The sequence below is a fragment of the Polychytrium aggregatum genome (genome assembly GCF_025602895.1).
Source record: "Polychytrium aggregatum strain JEL109 chromosome Unknown BJ171scaffold_32, whole genome shotgun sequence".
In the NCBI taxonomy this organism is placed as follows: Eukaryota; Fungi; Chytridiomycota; class Chytridiomycetes; order Polychytriales; genus Polychytrium; species Polychytrium aggregatum.
Genome location: NW_026516234.1, coordinates 368,456 through 385,211, shown reverse-complemented (window position 1 = coordinate 385,211; position 16,756 = coordinate 368,456). Strand labels below are relative to the sequence as shown.

The 16,756-nt window shown below is 58.3% G+C and overlaps 4 protein-coding genes across 4 annotated transcripts; all 4 read right to left on the bottom strand.

The window, feature by feature from the left end:
- Nucleotides 1-1,859: 1,859 nt before the first annotated feature.
- BJ171DRAFT_407058 (gluconate transport inducer 1/Pac2) lies at nt 1,860-2,626 on the bottom strand (the record flags this gene model as incomplete). Its single annotated transcript, XM_053107251.1, has 2 exons — nt 1,860-2,267; nt 2,462-2,626. Coding segments are annotated over 2 exons (573 nt in total), but the record flags the coding sequence as incomplete, so codon positions are not given.
- A 2,614-nt stretch (nt 2,627-5,240) lies between these two features.
- Nucleotides 5,241-7,949, bottom strand: BJ171DRAFT_514841 (phosphoribosyltransferase-like protein). Its single transcript, XM_053111881.1, has 7 exons — nt 7,769-7,949; nt 7,140-7,393; nt 6,861-6,925; nt 6,505-6,703; nt 6,237-6,402; nt 5,924-6,076; nt 5,241-5,775 (listed from the first exon to the last, which is right to left on the bottom strand). The coding sequence occupies exons 1-7, from the start codon at nt 7,775-7,777 to the stop codon at nt 5,623-5,625; spliced, it is 999 nt and encodes a 332-aa protein (XP_052964468.1). The 5' UTR covers nt 7,778-7,949; the 3' UTR covers nt 5,241-5,622.
- Nucleotides 7,950-8,198: 249 nt separating this feature from the next.
- Nucleotides 8,199-11,879, bottom strand: BJ171DRAFT_514838 (uncharacterized protein). Its single transcript, XM_053111880.1, has 7 exons — nt 11,557-11,879; nt 10,622-10,823; nt 10,202-10,434; nt 9,863-10,071; nt 9,511-9,631; nt 9,045-9,349; nt 8,199-8,911 (listed from the first exon to the last, which is right to left on the bottom strand). Exons 1-7 carry the CDS (start codon nt 11,816-11,818, stop codon nt 8,312-8,314), a joined length of 1,932 nt encoding a protein of 643 aa, XP_052964467.1. The 5' UTR covers nt 11,819-11,879; the 3' UTR covers nt 8,199-8,311.
- A 711-nt stretch (nt 11,880-12,590) lies between these two features.
- BJ171DRAFT_184047 (uncharacterized protein) lies at nt 12,591-16,272 on the bottom strand. Its single transcript, XM_053106116.1, has 6 exons — nt 16,073-16,272; nt 14,385-15,728; nt 14,153-14,216; nt 13,846-14,003; nt 13,506-13,621; nt 12,591-13,432 (listed from the first exon to the last, which is right to left on the bottom strand). The coding sequence occupies exons 1-6, from the start codon at nt 16,092-16,094 to the stop codon at nt 12,599-12,601; spliced, it is 2,538 nt and encodes an 845-aa protein (XP_052964466.1). The 5' UTR covers nt 16,095-16,272; the 3' UTR covers nt 12,591-12,598.
- Nucleotides 16,273-16,756: the final 484 nt, after the last annotated feature.

Genomic DNA, 16,756 nt, shown 5'->3' with positions numbered 1-16,756 from the left:
GGGGCGATACCGAGGCTTTGCGGAGCGGTCTTGGGTAGCATCAGCTCTGGCGCTGCCCGTAGCTGTCCAGCTGGATCGGTGAGGAGCTTTGGAGGACTCGGGGTCCGTGTCATCATCGCCGGGTTATGCAGAGACATCTCTGCGGGAGGTGCTGGGCTATATATAAAGTTTGCGGACTTTGCCTGTGGAGCGGCGGCAGCCACATCGACGGTATGGGGCTGGGACGGATGTGGCGGTTGGCGTAGCGATGGATTGGCCAAAGCTCGAGCCCCAAAGGCAAAGGCTTGGTCATGAAGCGGATCACCGATGGCACTCGAAGACACGAGCGGGTACTGACCCGGGGCGCCGCGATGGGGCTCGGCGAGGTTCATAAAGTTGAGTGACTGGCCCGAGTCTGTGGCAGCCGGAATGTGTCCGCCGCCCCAGTTATGGACATCCAGGAACTGCCCTCCTATTTCGCCGCCGGACATGGGATAGCCAAGGACGTGCCCATGTTGCGCCGTCATCGCATCGATGCCCAGGAACATGGTGTTTTGAGGCATTCCAGCATGCGCAAACGAGGGGTTGTAGGCCGCCTGTGACGAGGTGCTCATCAATAGGCTACTTGAGTTGGAGCTTGTGTGAGGTAGGGCAGCACTGTAGAGCTGAGAAAATGATCCGGACGACGCCATGGGGGGCGCTCGTACTCCAGTAGGATCAAACGGCATCGGTTGGGAGAGCTGCAGCATATGGCCAAGCGCCTGAGGGTCCGGGTGGGACGACTGAGAGACAGAGCGATGAAACTGGGGCGAAGGCGACGGGTGGTGACTACCGCTGGCAGGGGTTAGACTCTCGCTAATTGAGGTCTGGGGGGAAGGTCGTTGGGAAGAGGTGGTCGGAAAGGAGGACGAGGAGCCCGTCGACCGTGCGAAGCGAGCATCCATCAGGCCAAAGTCAGTCGGCGCCCCTGACATCAAAGGTTGACTAAGATGGCCATACGGGCCGGCAAACGAAGGGCTTGTGAAAGGAGGCGGGCGCTGGCCGCTGGTGTCCAGAGACAAAGTCGGGGGCACCGTTGCAACCCGACGCACACCAGCGGCCGCGACCGGGTCGTCAAAGGGTGAGCCAACGGTGCCGGAAGGTGAGGTCGATTCTCGCAAGCCAAAGTGCCGGTAGTCCGGGAGTGTGTGAGTGCGAGTGATGTTCCCGGCCGAAGGAATGCCGACGAACTGAGAGCGAGGCACGGGCGGAGCCAGGCCGCCGTTGATTAGGTTCATGACAGTGCCGTCGGCATAGGCCTTTGATTTCGGTATACCATCGATACCGATATATGTGCCAAAAGCCTCGCCGAGCTCGGAGCCGTCCATCAGGATCGAGCTGGGGTCCGAGGAAAGACTGGGGCTGGGGACAAACGAATGAGGCGATACAGGCGAAAGGCTTGGGGTGAACGACGGAGTTGGCGACGACGGCGACTGGTAAGGCGACACCGATCTATACTTTGACATTGACCTCGAGGAGCCCCGACGATGACGACGGTTGAGGCTGTTGGTATGGTGGTCGTACGAGAAAACATCATCACTGCCGTCTGTGGTGGAGCATCCGGGGCTCAGCGATCCGCCAGAGGGGCCAAAGGATATGAGCAGCGAGCCCGAGGTATCCGAATCATGGTGGGAGGTGGTGATCTGCAGAATGGGTGTGGCTTTGGAAGGACTGCCGATGAAGGACTGGTGCATGAGCATATCTCCAGGATTTCCGTCGAAGGATCCAAGAGGGAACGGAATCGCGGCGCCTTCGACCATGCCGGGCATCGGGCTTTGCCTCTTGGCACTCTTTTTCGCCTTTGAATCGCTTGTGGATCGACCGAGAGTGATTTTGCCAAGCTGGTCCTTGATCTCATCGGTCGGGGTGATGGTGGCTAGCTCGGGGAACTGCGAGGGTGCTTGCAGCAGGTTACTCTGGACATCATCGACGTAGTAGTATGAGACAAGGTGGAACTGTCGGCCGTACACCTTGATGGAGAATGTCTTTTTGACGAGTCCATTGGGCTTGAGCTGCATGTTGTTTTTGAGCTGAGCGGTAAACGCAGGCTGTGCGAGCCTCGAATCGGACTCGGCATAGGCAGTGTTGGGCGTTGAGGAACTGCTAATGCTGGGGTTGTTGGCCAGAGCAGTCGATTCCTCCTTGACCTCATCCTGCATGGCGAGCTCTCCGCCAGGTATCTTTTCGAGCTCGCGGTATATGAGGAAGGTAGAGTGATGAATTCGGCTCGGACTCCAGTTGTATTGGTCCTACACAGGGCGAGATGGAAGCGAAACGAGCATGGATGAGTGAGTGCGCAGAGCGGAGGTGTTGGCAGCAAGCAAGCAAGCGACACTGGCACACCGTCATATTCCGGTGTGCTGGTGGGCAGGTTTGCAGGCGTATGCGGCTGCTACTCCGTTCTCCAGTTGTCGTTACAAAGAGGAATGAAAAAAGGCCCTACGGTCCATCGCTTGATCCCGGCCTCCTCTTCGTCGAATATGTACACCGAGCCCGATCGAGTGGCCGCCCGCTGCTCGGCTGTAAGTCTTGCTTGAAGCCGGGGAATCATGTTGCGGTGGACAGCCTCGACCAGCAAAACGGCGTCATCGGAAGTGTCGACAAAGCCATAAAAGGACTCTCCTTTCGACGGCTTTGGGGACGCCGCTGGAGTGAGGCCAAAGGAGGGCCGCCGAAGGTTATCTCCGGGAGGGGCCAAGACGCCCAAGGATGGCTCTGCTTTGGGGATAATTTTTGGAGTTATCGGAGGGGAGAGGTGATGAACAGACAGACGACCAGCAGATCACGACACTGCGAGCAGAGAGTCCAGACGATTGGCGAGAGAATAGAGTTTGATGGTGAGCGAGACGATGGATAGATATGAGCGAGGGTCGAGAGTCGTCTGGTTTTGAGTTGGTGGCGAGCAGGAGTCAAAGGTGAGTCCGGGATAGAGGTTGGAGGGCGAGAATGACCTGACCGGATTGCCTTTAACGAGGGACAGAGGCGACGACAGGAAGCAGATCCGTTCGACGCAGAAAAGCAGTCGTCAGACGAGAGGAGCCAGGCAGGGCCGCTGGCAAGAGGGAAGGGCGGTGGAAACGGGAGGTTGAGGGAGGCAAGGTTTTGTTTTCGAGAAAGTGAGGGTTCGGCGATTGGCTTCCAGGATCAGGGAGAAAGATCCGCAGGAAGCAGGCTGGGAGACGGGGCGACTGGGGCGAGGAAGCGGGAACGTGGGGGGGCCAATATTTAAACGGGATGGCCGATCAAGGAAGCAGGGCCTGGACGGGCAGCCGACAGGGACAGCGGACAGGAAACGGGACAAAACAGACGAGGCCGGCGCACAAGAGCAAGAAAGGCGAGCCGGGGAGGGGCGACAGCCGACAAGGCCTCAAGGGGGGGGGTGGGTGCTCTGGCTGGCCGGGAACGGCGGTTGCGAGAGCGGTTGCGAGAGTGGTGAAGTGGCAGCGAGAGCGGCAAGGAGGAGGTAGTTAAATGGAGTTGGTGGAGTTGGTGGGCTGTTAAAGTGGTGGTTAAAGTGGTGGTTAGACGGAGTGGTGGTTAGATGGAGTGGTGGTTAGATGGAGTGGTGGTTAGATGGAGTGGTGGATGGAGCGAGAGACAGACACCCCGTCGCAACAACGGCTAATGCAAGCGCCGGCATGATCGCCGTTCCCCAGCAAGCCCAGCACGTCTTCGTCCCGCAAAGGCCGTGGGCGACGACCAAGGAGTCGGTGCACAGCCACAGGCCGCGGATAAGGTTTCGTCGCACGGGGAGAGCATACAGCCGCGGCGCCAGCCGCGTCCCCCGGTCCATCCCTCCTCTCCGCGAGGCTCCGGCCTGCCGATCGACCGATGCATCGGATGCGCACCGTCCCGGAGGCAGCTATTCTCGGCCATGCTTGGGCATCCTCGGCCACCCTCGGCCATCCTCGGTCATACTCGGGCATCCTCGGGCATCCTGCCTGTCGTCGTCGAGGACATGGCCCTCGCCAGCATCATCGCCGATGTCCTCCGCCAATCCTCGTCGCCGCAACCTTGCTTCTCTCCCTCGCGATAGCACAGCCCGTCGGCGACAAGCCCACCGCCAGCAGGTCCGCCTGCCGCTAAAACCTTCGCGGCCCCGGCCCGCCAGCCCAGCCAGCTACTTTGGCGACACTGTACCGCTCTGTATGTCCACACAAGGGCGCCTGAGCACGCGGGGCCCGTTGCACGTGAGCCGTGCACACCGGCCCGAGAAACCTGGGGCCACCCCATCGGCGCGGCAAACCGCAAGCACCCCTGCCCAAATGCATCTCCAGGACCGCCAAATGCATCCACAGCACTGCCAAGGGCATCTGCAGCCGTCCAGCCAAAGAACAGACGGCGTCGGCCGTGCGCTTCAGGTCCAGCATGCCTCCTCGCGGTGGCCTCTGTTGCCATGCTTTGCGCCATGTCCGGCACACGCAAACACACCCGGCTCCACACAGCCCCGAATCACCAGGGCAATCTCCTTCCAAGGAGCAAGGCCCATTTGAGGCACCTCGTGTCCCAAACAGGCCGACAGCTCAACTCACCCCGGCTCAGCCCAGCTAATGGGGCGCCCGCGCCTTGCTTCCACCGAATGTAGCAACTCTCGATGCCACGGTGTGCCATTCGTACCCGCTCTTGGCCTTGGCTGGCCATGCAATCCTCTTGTTCGTCCGTCGGCCCAGTCAGCTGTGTGTCGCGGTCATGCTCCGGGCCACTCTGCTGATGATACCCAACAATCTCGACCGTCCTTGCTCAGCACACAGCTCGGCACCAGCCGGTGGGGGTCATGGATATATGGCCAGATTGCTTGATGCGATGAGATGATATTATACTGCTCCACAGCTTGCGCAAGGGCGCCATCTTCAGTGTGTCCAAGAGCATCATCCATCGCTGGTACTCCGAGACCAGTGCAGCGACCCACAAGCAGGTCGCAGATCCACTTTCGTTGAGCAGGCATGTCCAGTCATTCGCACCCTTATTGAACAGGATCCGTTCCAGACTGGTCCAATGGTCCGCTGTCTACTCGAGTCCATTCTCCAGAGGAAGGTATCCTGTGTACTCGGTAAACGAGTTCAACACATCCCAGGTGTGCTCAGAGTGCTGGAAGCTAAGCGGCTCGAGAAGGCCGAGCATCTTGATATCGAGAAACCATGGAGCTGTCCAGATGATCGAGTGGATGCACCACACTCCCACATCGCCACAGGAGATCGACCGAGTGTATTCAAGACTGTGCTTCCCAAACCAACAAAAACAAAACGATTGCCAACCAGGACGGGAAACAATCGCACGGCTTGCTCACTGGAGCCTACGGATCGGCAGGCTGCAGGCCGCTGAAGCCAGAAAGTGACTGTCCCGTTATTTTCTGGATTGACTGTATCCGGCACTTCCGTGAATCAGCCAGGAATATATGCGGCATGCTCGGATTCGCCATCCCACGGTGGAACTCCTCGGCCAATAGCGGTATCTGCAAGCACGGCGAACGAACGAACGAACAAAGCCCCAACACAGCAGGCTACGGCTACATTCACGGAACCGGTGAGCAACACCAGACAAACACAAGATCAGCATTAGACACACACCAGACAATCACCAGATCGACGACAGGTCGGCATCTGTTCAAATCAGGTTGTGGAAAAGGTACGAGATCGACTCTCCGTTGTGAGTTCTTCGAATTGCCTCGGAAAGTACGGAGCTGATGTCGATCACCTGGAGCTTGGTGGCAATCTTACGCTTCTCTTCCGAAATAGGGTAGGTGTTGGTCGCGATGATCTGCAGAGACGGGTCGTCCGGCTGTGAGTTCTCATGCCGCCAAACGCCCATCCACTCTCACACACACAAAACATACTCGCACACCATCGTCAAGATACACTTGGGCCATCCGGTGGCCATTCCTGCCCTGTGTCGGGGCAGAACCTACCTGGTGAACGTGCGGACACTCCTCGATCTCCTGTAGCGAGTTGCCCGAAAGCATCGCGTGGGTGGCAATGATGTAGACGGTGGTCGCACCGCACACCGTTTTGAGGTGTTGGGCCGCGTCGAGATACGATTTGGGACTGTCGATGATATCGTCCTGTGCGCCCGATGAGCGATTTCCACAACGCAATCGATGAAATGCTTAGCTCACCAAGCACAAAGTCGCGACCAGAGCACGAGTGTAGCGAAGCGTGTGTGCATGCGGGCCTTGAATCAAGTCGCTGGCCACTGGAATCCGGAGGGGACGTGCTGCCTACCACCAAGAAGCATATCTTATCACGGACGTCTCCCACGAGGGTCAGCCTTGTGAAGCCCTTCGAGCCGCCCTTCTCGGAATCGGCCGCCTTTTGCTCGTTGATATGGTATTTCTCTCGGTGGATCAGGCCAAAGTCCATGTTCAGACGGTCGGCCAGGGAAGTCACTCTGCGGCCAGATCACATCGCAGTCAGACACTGAGCGGCTCATCCCGGTCCACTTGCACCGCAGTCTCAGTCGCAGGCAGAGTTCGGAGGGCGTCTTGCATACCTCTTGGTGGCACCCGCATTCTTGGAGATGATGACGCCGGTCTCGTAGTTGGGGATTTTTTCGTGAATGTACTTTGCAATCGACGGCTCCGCCACGAGATTGTCCACGGGCATGCTGAAGAACCCCTGCATCTGCGACGAATGCAGATCGACCGTGATGATGTGCTGGACGCCGGCCACGGCCAGCATATTGGCCACCACTGTTCAGCGCCGGGCCGACGTGCCGAGACACAAGGACGGTGAGCCCGCATGGAGGAGGCAGGCAAGCAGAGGTGGTTGTCAGCCACGATGCCGCTTGATACCGGGCATGTGTCGGGATCACGGGCAGTCGTTTGCCATTTGTCTCCGGGAACTCACATTTTGCCGAGATGGTTCCTCGACCCTTCTTCTTGGACTGCTTGTTGTACGGATAGTACGGGATTCTGCATCGCAGGATTGTGGGCTCAGTGACGGCGCCGCTCATTCTCTGCACCCAAAATCAGCACTCGCAGTCTCGGTTCGGTCCCAAATTTCACCAGCTCCTCTCCTCTTTGCATCCTCCGCTCGGTTTTGCTCTGCTATACAAGACCTCCGCTTTTCACAGCGTGGCTCAGTCCGTGCCACTGTCCGAGGCACACATTTCTCGCGAGCACTCACACCGCTGTGATGCGCTTGGCCGAGGCCGCCTTGCAGGCATTGACCATCATCAAGAGCTCCATGAGATGATCGTTCATGGAATCGCTGCCCGATTGGATGATGAACACATCCTCGTCACGGACCGAGACTCCGAGCTCGACCGTGATTTCCTTATTGGCGCTGTGCTTGAGATGAACGAGGGAAACAGAATGCCCGAGCTTCTGGACGATCTGGTTCGAGAGCTCGGGGTGGGAAGTGCCCGAAAAGATTTGGACCTGGTATTCGATGGAGAAGCATGGCGAAAGGCGTGGTGGCGTTCAGCAACAACAAAACCAATAATAAAGACACAAAGCTTTCAGATGATCGGTATTGAGCGGCACATCGATGAATGTGCGAGCAGCACCTCCAACGAGACTTCAGGCAGAGGAGGGCATCCAGCAACGCATAGCAGAGCGAGGCCCAGGGAGCAGCCAAGCGAGCCGATACTCCCACCCTCCACGACGACGACACCGCCTTGCCAACGGCCGAGTGCGGCATTCCGAAGACCCGCCCAGCGACCGAGCCCTGCGGCGCAATAACCGGCGCAATAGGCTGTGGCTTTGACATCAAATCCAAAAATCCAACACAGCCAAGAGCACCATCAAACGAACCTTGCGCATGGCTATGGAGGATCTATTCCACAATGAAATCCGGCGGCAGCGGTTGAGGTTGCGGTGTGGAGGAGTTTCGATGCCCGGCGAATGGAAGTCGTCTGTTTGCGGCCGCAGAACGTCGATTGCAGATGGGTCGGTTGGCAAAACGAGCAGGACAAGCAACAAGCGGGCAGATCGATGACGAGAGGATGGACGGCATCCAGGCGAGAACGCGTGTGCTCTTCTCGCCTCGTTCGCGAGAGTGGGTCGGGGCGAGAGCGAGAGCGCCTTCTCGACGAGAAGAGCATGCGTTCTCGCCATGGCTCGGCACCAACAGCATCCCAATCCTCGTCTGCCACAAACAAGCATCCAGAGCAACCCATGCGAACCGGCTCAGTCGTCTGTCGATGACACGCGCAAGAGCCAACAATATGCGCTTGGGAGACCATTTTTCTCTTTGAAGTGTGCTGTATTGCCATATGCTTGGCCCAATCAACTCGCTTCATCCACAGGTGCAACGCCGATTCCGCGCACCACCGCCCAGTCATCGTCAATCCAGCCTCACTCTGGAGGAGGAGGAGGAGGGACATCAGCGGGCGGCGGTGGTGGCGGCGGTGCCCACGCAGGAGGAGGGGGAGGCTGGGGCGGATATCCGTACATGTACGAAGGCGGAGGAGGGGGAGGCTGGGGGTAGCCGTTGGATGAATGGAACGGAGGCGGAGGAGGGGGCGCCCAGGGATTCGCACCAGCGCCAGGGACATCGCTGGGATAGGGTGGATAGCTCTGTCCATAGTCGCCGCCAGGGGGAGGCGGTGGCGGAGCCGAGCCAGGATATGAGCCTCCGGGAGGGCCCGGCGGCATACCGGCAGACACAGAGGCGCCCGGCGGGGGCGGCGACCTGCCTGGGGAGTCAGGAGGGCCAGGGGGAGGACCAGGGGGACCCCGCGGCCCCCTGTCTCGATCGCGATCGCGGTGCCAGGGTGCAGGACCACCTCGGTCGAAATCGCGGTCGCGGTCACGATCTCGATCTCGATCCCGATCGCGATCACGGCCCTGTCTCGCCCATGGAGGCGGTCCTCCCGACGGAGCAGGGGGAGGGGCAGGGCCAGCAGAGCCCCAAGGAGGACGACTGCCTCGCCCGCCACTTGGTCCGTAGTGGCCCTGGCAAAGCGCGAGAGCAAACAGTCAGTGTCAGCGCAGCGCATTTCAGCGTCAAGCAGATGCACGGCAGATCAGTCGGTGCTAGCCAGACCCGATACACCGTCGCTCTGTGGACATCAAGGAAGTGACTTACGCTGCGTCCGGATCCAGGTTCGCCGCCGTCTCGGTGTCCAGAGCCGATCATGCCACCGCCAACACCACCACTGCTGATACTGGCGGCGCCGCCGCCGCCAGAGGACGGTACGGCTTCGCCAAGCTCAGCCATGAGGTTGGCATATTCATCGTCCAGCTTCTTGTCACGCTGGTCGGCCTCACGAAGGGCATCGGGGTTGTTACGTTGCATGCAGTCGCGAGCAGTGTGTCCGACACCACCACAGATACGACAGACAAGGTTGTTGGTGAAGTTTCTTTGTTCGGGACACTCGAATCGGCGATGTCCTGGAAGGCATTTGTGTTATCACCCAGTCAGTAATGAGCCGATCGATGCCACCCGTCCAACCAAGCCGATGCCAAGACGAATCGACTCAAGCGGGAGAGTGGCATTTGCGATCCGAATAGCTTGATGGGACGCGCTGGCAAAGCGCTGCGCAGACACACACCTGTTCCGCCGCAATTGGCACAGATTTGGTTTTCGTCATCGCGGAGCGTGCCGTTGAGCGATGCCAGCTCACGAAGCTGCAGCCGCTTTAGTTCGTTTTGTCCTTCAGGAACGCTGGCGGCCTGTGGGCAGAGGGGGTAGATAATGAACAATAATGAGCGATGGCGCTCGGATTAGCAGAGAGGTGAGACGCACACAATGAATCAAACGGGCGCGATGGGTTGGGCGCTTGTGGGGAGCTCGCTCGCACGACGGAGTAACAATGGCAAAGCTCAGGTCTCTCGGGCGTGTGTCCGACACGACGACATATCGACACGACGATATAACGACACAGCGGCAGTGTCGGAACTTACCGTTTGGATGATTTCTTCAATCAGCTCCATGGCCTTCTTGATCTTGGACTCAGCATCGGCACTAATGAGACAGTGCAGATCCTCCTCCTCGCCTGGAGCCGGCCCTCCATCGGCGCGAGATTTGCCTTCCTTGACGGAGCCCTTGCCGCGGATGCTGATCTTGGCCCCGGAATCCGCCTCCATCTTCTTGAGAGTATTTCCGCGCGGACCTGTCCAACGATGGAGATCGGGTCGTCCATAGACATGAGCACACGCACCTATCAAACCGGACATGGATCCACCGGCTCAGGCGCGATGAGCAGCCCGTATGTCGTAAACGTCACCCAGATGCAAACCTACCAATTAAAAGTCCGATAAAGTTGATTTCGGGATATTCTTTCGCGGGAATGTAGAGCTTGTCCATGAGCTTGGTTGGGCGACGGTAGTCGGCGGGGGGTTTGAAGTCGGGGATCTTTTTCAGCCCTTCCTCCACAAGGCGATGGCGCTCATCTTCCAGCTTCTTGCGATATCGATATTCTCGTGTGTTGATACGCTTGCCGTCGGCGCCGTAGATGGGCTCCGGAGACTTGGATCTGCTCAAAGGTAATCGGACGTGCGTCAGATAGAGGGTGCGAGCGAGGAGCAATCGGCGCGATACCACCGATCGAAGGCCATCCGTGATATCCACACACTATCCCAAGATCACCCCATGCACACGGGCACGCACACGCATGCGTCTCAAGCTACCCTTTCACATATGCCTGCATCAAAGACACGTACCGTTCACGGTCCGACGGAATGTAGTCGCCGCTTCGAAGCTTTCGACCGATTTCCTCCAGTCGAAGGTTGATCAGATAGGACTCGAGTTGCGTGCCAGTGAGATTGGAGGGAATGACGGTCGTCAGCCCAGGGATGTTGACCTTTGCTTCTTCGTTGCCCCAGCGAGACTTTCGTTTTCTGGGGCGCCCTTCGCGTTCTGGGTCTATCGAATGCCCGGGTTGACGAGGAACGAGCATGGTTCCGCCGGGACGTGTTTTTTGCGGATCAAGAGCGTCCATCGTTGTGTTGAGGAAAGTGGGCGCCGATTCCGTTCAGGTCAGGTCAGGTCGGTTCCGTTCCGTGCGCATGAGGTCGTGCCCAAGCGGTTAAGCGGAGGGGATTGTGCACATACGAGGTTATACGATCGGGAGATTAGAACAGCACCCGATCCGAAAGAACCCGACGACACACGAAAGGGGTTGGCCGAGAACATGAGCACAAGGAAGGATTTGATTCACAGAACAGAGCTGCGAAGCAACTCTGAGAGGCACTCTCTCTTGATCGGGAAGATCATAGCGTTGCGATATGGAAGGGCCGCTCGATCGGTCGATCGATGAGAAAGCCGATCAAAAGAGCAATAGCATAAAAGAGGAAAGTGAACCCCAGAGAAACACAAGGAGCGCCGAATGCAATGGGGGGAGATCAAAAGGGCGAGAAACGAGATCATTTTCTCTGCTCCCGATAGCCATCTACCGTGGCAGAGCCCAGGCAGCCCAGTCGCCCAGCCAGCCGACGAACATGCCCGCTATCTATCGGCCCACCTCCTCCCTCCCTCCATCCGTCCCTCCCTCTCTCCATCCGTCCCTCCCTCTCTCCATCCGTCCCTCCCTCCCTCCATCCGTCCCTCCCTCCCTGCAGCTTTCGCCCAGATCTCTCGGGATCGATACGATCCGTACCTTCATCTTGATCGTGTCCTCTACTCGAAGTAGAATCAGCATGCGGCTCTGGCCGATCGTGCGTGCTCTGGCTGTGATAGCTCCTCACAGGACTGTCGGAGCGCTGGCTGTCGCCGTAGGACGGGTGGTGGTGATCGCTTGGAGACGGGGCTGGTCCGTCGTCGGACTGGCTCTGAGCGAAATTGCGGCGCCGAGGGACGACGGGGATGGCGTTGGCACTCGTCCCTGAGGAGTATCCACCGCCATGGTTGTGGTACGACATGGCCCAGTGCTCTCGGATGAGGTGGAGCGGCAGGCCCAGCGGGGAAAGGGGGGGAGGGCGGGAGCAGATGAGACAAGACCGGGGCAAGAAACGGATCTGTTGACGGGCCTGGTGTGCTTGTCGATTCGAGGGCGGCGAGCGGCGGTCAGGAAACGGCCGGTGCACGTGACTGCACCAAATGAAATTCATTCGCGCCAAGTCATTGCCGGCCTCTGTGGGAAACGGAGCGGATGCAGCGGCGAACCTGGCGGCATGTGGAGAGTATGCAGCTGGTGGAAGTGTCGAACATGAATTGGGCCGTGTAGCCGCTCGACAGCGATCAAGAAACAGCTGGCGCAGCAATGCGAATGCTGCATGGATTCAGATTGCAAAACGAGCCAGGTGACAGGCTTGGTGTCGCGAAGAAGCAAGTGCGACGAATGCATGTATTGATGGTGGCCAACGCCGGGATCACAGATACTTGTTCTGAGGAGTGGGATGGCAATATGTATGTATAGGAAAAGTAATCAAACGGAAATGGAGCAAGCGAGACTCGAAAGAGAGTGGAGTCGGTGACATCAGAAACACACCCGCACAGGCGTATGGATGCGGACGAACGAGACACCGTGCATTTGTGGAAGGGGGGGAGGAGGAGAAAGCAGAGGGCAGGTAACAAGTAAATTTGTGGATTTGAGACCGGACAGATCAGGAGACGAAGAATGTCCAGGCTCCGTTGCGGAACACGGCTGGATGAGTCTTGGGGACAGCTGCAGAGGCAGGCTCTGAGCAATGAGGCTGGGACTATCGAGTAGTCGCTCTTTTGATCAAGACAAAGACCAGCACGGCAACAATCAGCATGATGGCATTGCCATCGAAGCCTCTGCTGGGAGGGGCTGTTGGTGCTGCGTTGCCGGGGGCAACAAAGCTCTGGGGAGAGGGGATGAACTCCTGCTGGATTGCCGCAGAGCGAGTGCGGTAGATCTCCGGAAGGAGTCTCCGAAATACATCCTCGATGCTGATGACGATTGGGGGCTGTCCGTCGACGATCATGGGGTTGGGAATAACGACTGGAGGCACAGAGGAGGACGGAGGAGCGGACGGAGAGGATGTGCTCCTCGTGGTGCCTCGAACAACGATGTCCCCAATCTGTACTCCAAGCGAATAGAGCATCCCCAGGAGCTCGAGCTCGGTTACTCCGGAGACGGCGATGCCAACCATCAAGATGTGCATCAAGTAGAGAAGCAGCTCGAAGCGGCCGTTGATTCTCTGGAAGCCGATGCGGGCGTAGTGGTGAAACAGCTGATTGCGACTCTGAGTCGTGGGCCACTGGCCTGGAACCAGGAAGACGTCGTAGCGCACGATGGTCGGAGTGGTCGTGGCGGTGGGATTGACTCCGAGGGCGGCGGGATGTGGATTGGGCTGGGCAATTGAGTCGGAAGCCGGCGGAGACGGCGGTGGTCGTCGCGGCGGCCTTGCCATAGAGCCACTGCTCGCAGCATCGGCCATAACGCTGCCGGGCTGGAAGTACGTTGACATCCGCGAGGGCGGTGTTTGGCCTAGAGTAGTCCGCCGCCGCATGGCCATACTCAAGGGCCGACGGAGCGAAGGTGTGCGTTGCTGTGCGCTCGGGGGAATCTGTGAGGAACGAAAGCATGAGTGGTCGGATCGAGAGCACAACTATTACTCAGCGAGACAGCCGACAGCATACCATGAAAACGCGCGATGGAATGTCGGCTCCGTAGGTACTTGCAAGGCCGTCAAGGAGAGTGCACAGATTTGCAATGTACTTTTGGAAGTGGTCGATCGACTCGCGCCGAATAAGGTCTGTGTAAATCACAAGACATCGTGCGTAGGTTTGTTGAGATAGAAGTACGGGTGAACGGATGAAAGGATGAACGGATGGACAGATGGACAGATGAACGGATGGGCAGATATCCATCGGTTACTGTCCGCCATCGGTGCAGACAGATGAAAAGAGCGGCACGAATAGGTGTCCGAAAGTCCGTTTGACAGATCAGCAGATGATGGGGTGGAGTCAGTGGTAGTACCTGCAAGCAACAAGCTTCGTGTAAACTCGACTCTTGCATGGACCTTCAGGCGAGCCGTACCGCCATCTTCATGGGTAATGCAGTAGCGAGACACCACACAGTTTGAGTGGCCATAAGGAGCGTGGGGACATTTGTTGGTGCACTCAACAGTGCGCACCCTGGGAGACCAAAGGAGCATCGAGAGATTGCATATGTGCGGAGAGAGTCAGCAGCGGTGTTGATGAGGACGGCGTGCACAGCAGCGGTCTGTAGTTGGTTGTGGCCAAAGGGCTCCAGACAGGCGATGCGACGGAGACACCATGCATACCACGGGTTGGCATCGATGATGGTCTGGTCCTCGATGTAGGCCGTTTTGATGGGGCCAATTAGCGCTGGCAACATTAATTTTGGTGAGTAGCCGGACCAAAGAAGAAAGTGGGACTTGACCCCGCAAGACTGTCGGCACTGCAGCACTTATGGGGCCCCTATCATCCTACCAAATGATTCAACGAAAGCCCGATACAATGAGCAAGTAGCAGCCACGAGCCAAGAATACTTACGCATGGCGATGTGACCATCATACTTGTACTGTACTCGACGACTGAGGTTGATGGAGGATGGATTTGAGCCGCTGCTGCTGATGGACTCCCAGTTCCCAAAGACAATGTCGGTGCCGCTGTTCATGGTGATGGCCTTGTGGACGACACTCGAGCCGCCCTGGCAGAAAATGGCGTCATAGAGCGACTCGATGGTCATGTTGAAGACTCGGTCGACGCAGGCGGTATCGTCGAGGTGCTGGCAGCTGCATGTGTGTGTGGGAACGTGTCTGTCGGATGGAGCGGTGGAGAGAGCGCCCCGCAGCAGAGACGACGTCTCAGTTGCCGCTTCGGACTCGACCTCTAAGGTGGCTGGGACACCGTGGGGTGGAGTAGTGATGCTTTGCGAAACTTGAGTTAGAAGCGCGGCAGTGTGTTGGGGCGTTTGAGACGCAAACGCCCTGGAAATGGCAGCCATTTGGCCCTGATTCGACAGATACTCTTGTGAGTCGCCAGAATGGATGCTTGAGGATGTGGTGGCGACGCCTTCGTTTGTTCTGATGGTGGCTCCGTCGTTGGCTTCGATGTGGGGCTCGGCGGAAGCTTCAAGAGGGGCTCTGTGTGTGTCGTCCATTCCGTCGCGCGCCTTGATGGAGGCTTCGTCCGAGAGACGGTGCTGTGACGAGGAATTGGATGCAAGCGTGGTGCCGGTGCTGGAAGAAACATCGGGCTGGACCTTATCTGCTGCCTCTGGATGGGCGGAATGCCCGGTGGGGTTGGACGAGTGTGTGAGGTTTGAAAAGTTTTGTGGAGGTGCGTATGGCGAGACGATGGCGGAATGCACCCTTGAGATGGGGATGGTCCCGATGGTAATCGTGGTGGGAGGGATGGAGGCTGAATTTAGCCGAGCGTTGGCGGTGTCTGTAGGATTGGACTCGCTGTCGTTCCGAAGCACGGGCGACGACCCCGTCTGAACCAGACTCTGGGCCGGGGGATAGCAGAAGGGAACGGGATGCGAGATTTCGACAATATTCGGACTGAAAATGGGCGAGACGGGAGGGGTGCCGATGGGCAATGCAGAGGTCGAGCTCCGGGGCGACTGGGTCATGCGAGCGTCGGCCACGACAGGGATATGGATCTGGTAGTGTCCGGGAGATCTGCTGTGGATGGCAGGTATTGTGGCATTGCCGTTCGAGTCGGAGGTGGCGGGGTATGTGCGTGGGAGGGTAGCTGGAAAGCCGGCTGGGGGAGTCGCTGGAGGAGTGGCCAGAAACGACTGCTGTCGGTGGTTGGTTTGTCGGTGCCGGGTGGCGAACCAGGAAAGAGCACCATTCAAGTATTGCCCCGGTGGATGGAGGCGGGGCAGTGCTGGTGAAGGAGCGAGGGCGTTGTGGGTATCCAGAGGGGTTTGTGATCGGTTGTGAGCAGCGACGGTCAGCGATCGTGTTGAAGAGGTGTATGAGTGTATGTGTGGTTCCGTTGGTGTGCAAGGGAAGAACGGTGGTATTTGGACAGAGTAGGGATCAATTGGTGAGTAACCCGGCGATAGATCGGCCCAAGAACAGCAAGCAAGCTACCAAACAACCAAGCTGGTGGACCAAGAGCAGGCAGAAATGGTGTTGGGGAAACTGCGTCCCCGGACAGGCCGTGGAGATCGGCTCATGGGTATCGGGAATATCAGCGCGTGGAGCGACGAGTGATGGGATGCTTACTCCGTGCCTGCTGATCACGCATTCTTGTACACCAGGCTATCGAATCTCTGAGTTTAAGCAGGCGAAACTGAGATCGGGGTGGTGGCCACGAAGAGTGAGATTTATGGAAGGTTGCTGCTCAGGATCGCGGCGCAGGGACGAGAGCAAGCGAGCGATAGAGATAGAAAAATGGAAATAGGAATGGGAATGGAAATGGGAATGGGATTGCAGGATGGGATTGCAGGACAGAGTTAGAGATGCAGATGATAATGGAGGGAGGGAGAGATGGAGATGGGAGGTCCGCCGGACTTGATCTCGGGCCTTGGCAAAGAGTCGACAGCGGAGCCCTCGGCCTTGGTTGTGAAGATGAAATCCAAAGGGACGGAGCAACAAGATCCAGCTAGGACCGTCGTTGAACAGCGACAAGAGAGAGCAGGCCGGGACTGGCGGTGATCCGAACGTCGAACGTGCGACAGAGAGGACGGGATGCGAGCGAGGAGACGAAGAAGGGCTGTCGGCCGGAGGGAAGCTCGCTGAGGGAAGCTTTGGCGGGTCCTCGTCGCGATCTTTGGGGCAGACGGTGCGGCCGCCAACCGATTAGTGTCGAAGAGCGTCGGGGGTGGGAACAAGCTGTTGTCGATGGCTGGCCAAGGGATGTCGATGCCCGGTCAGCTGCTATCGGCGATGGCCGCCAGTACTGTGATG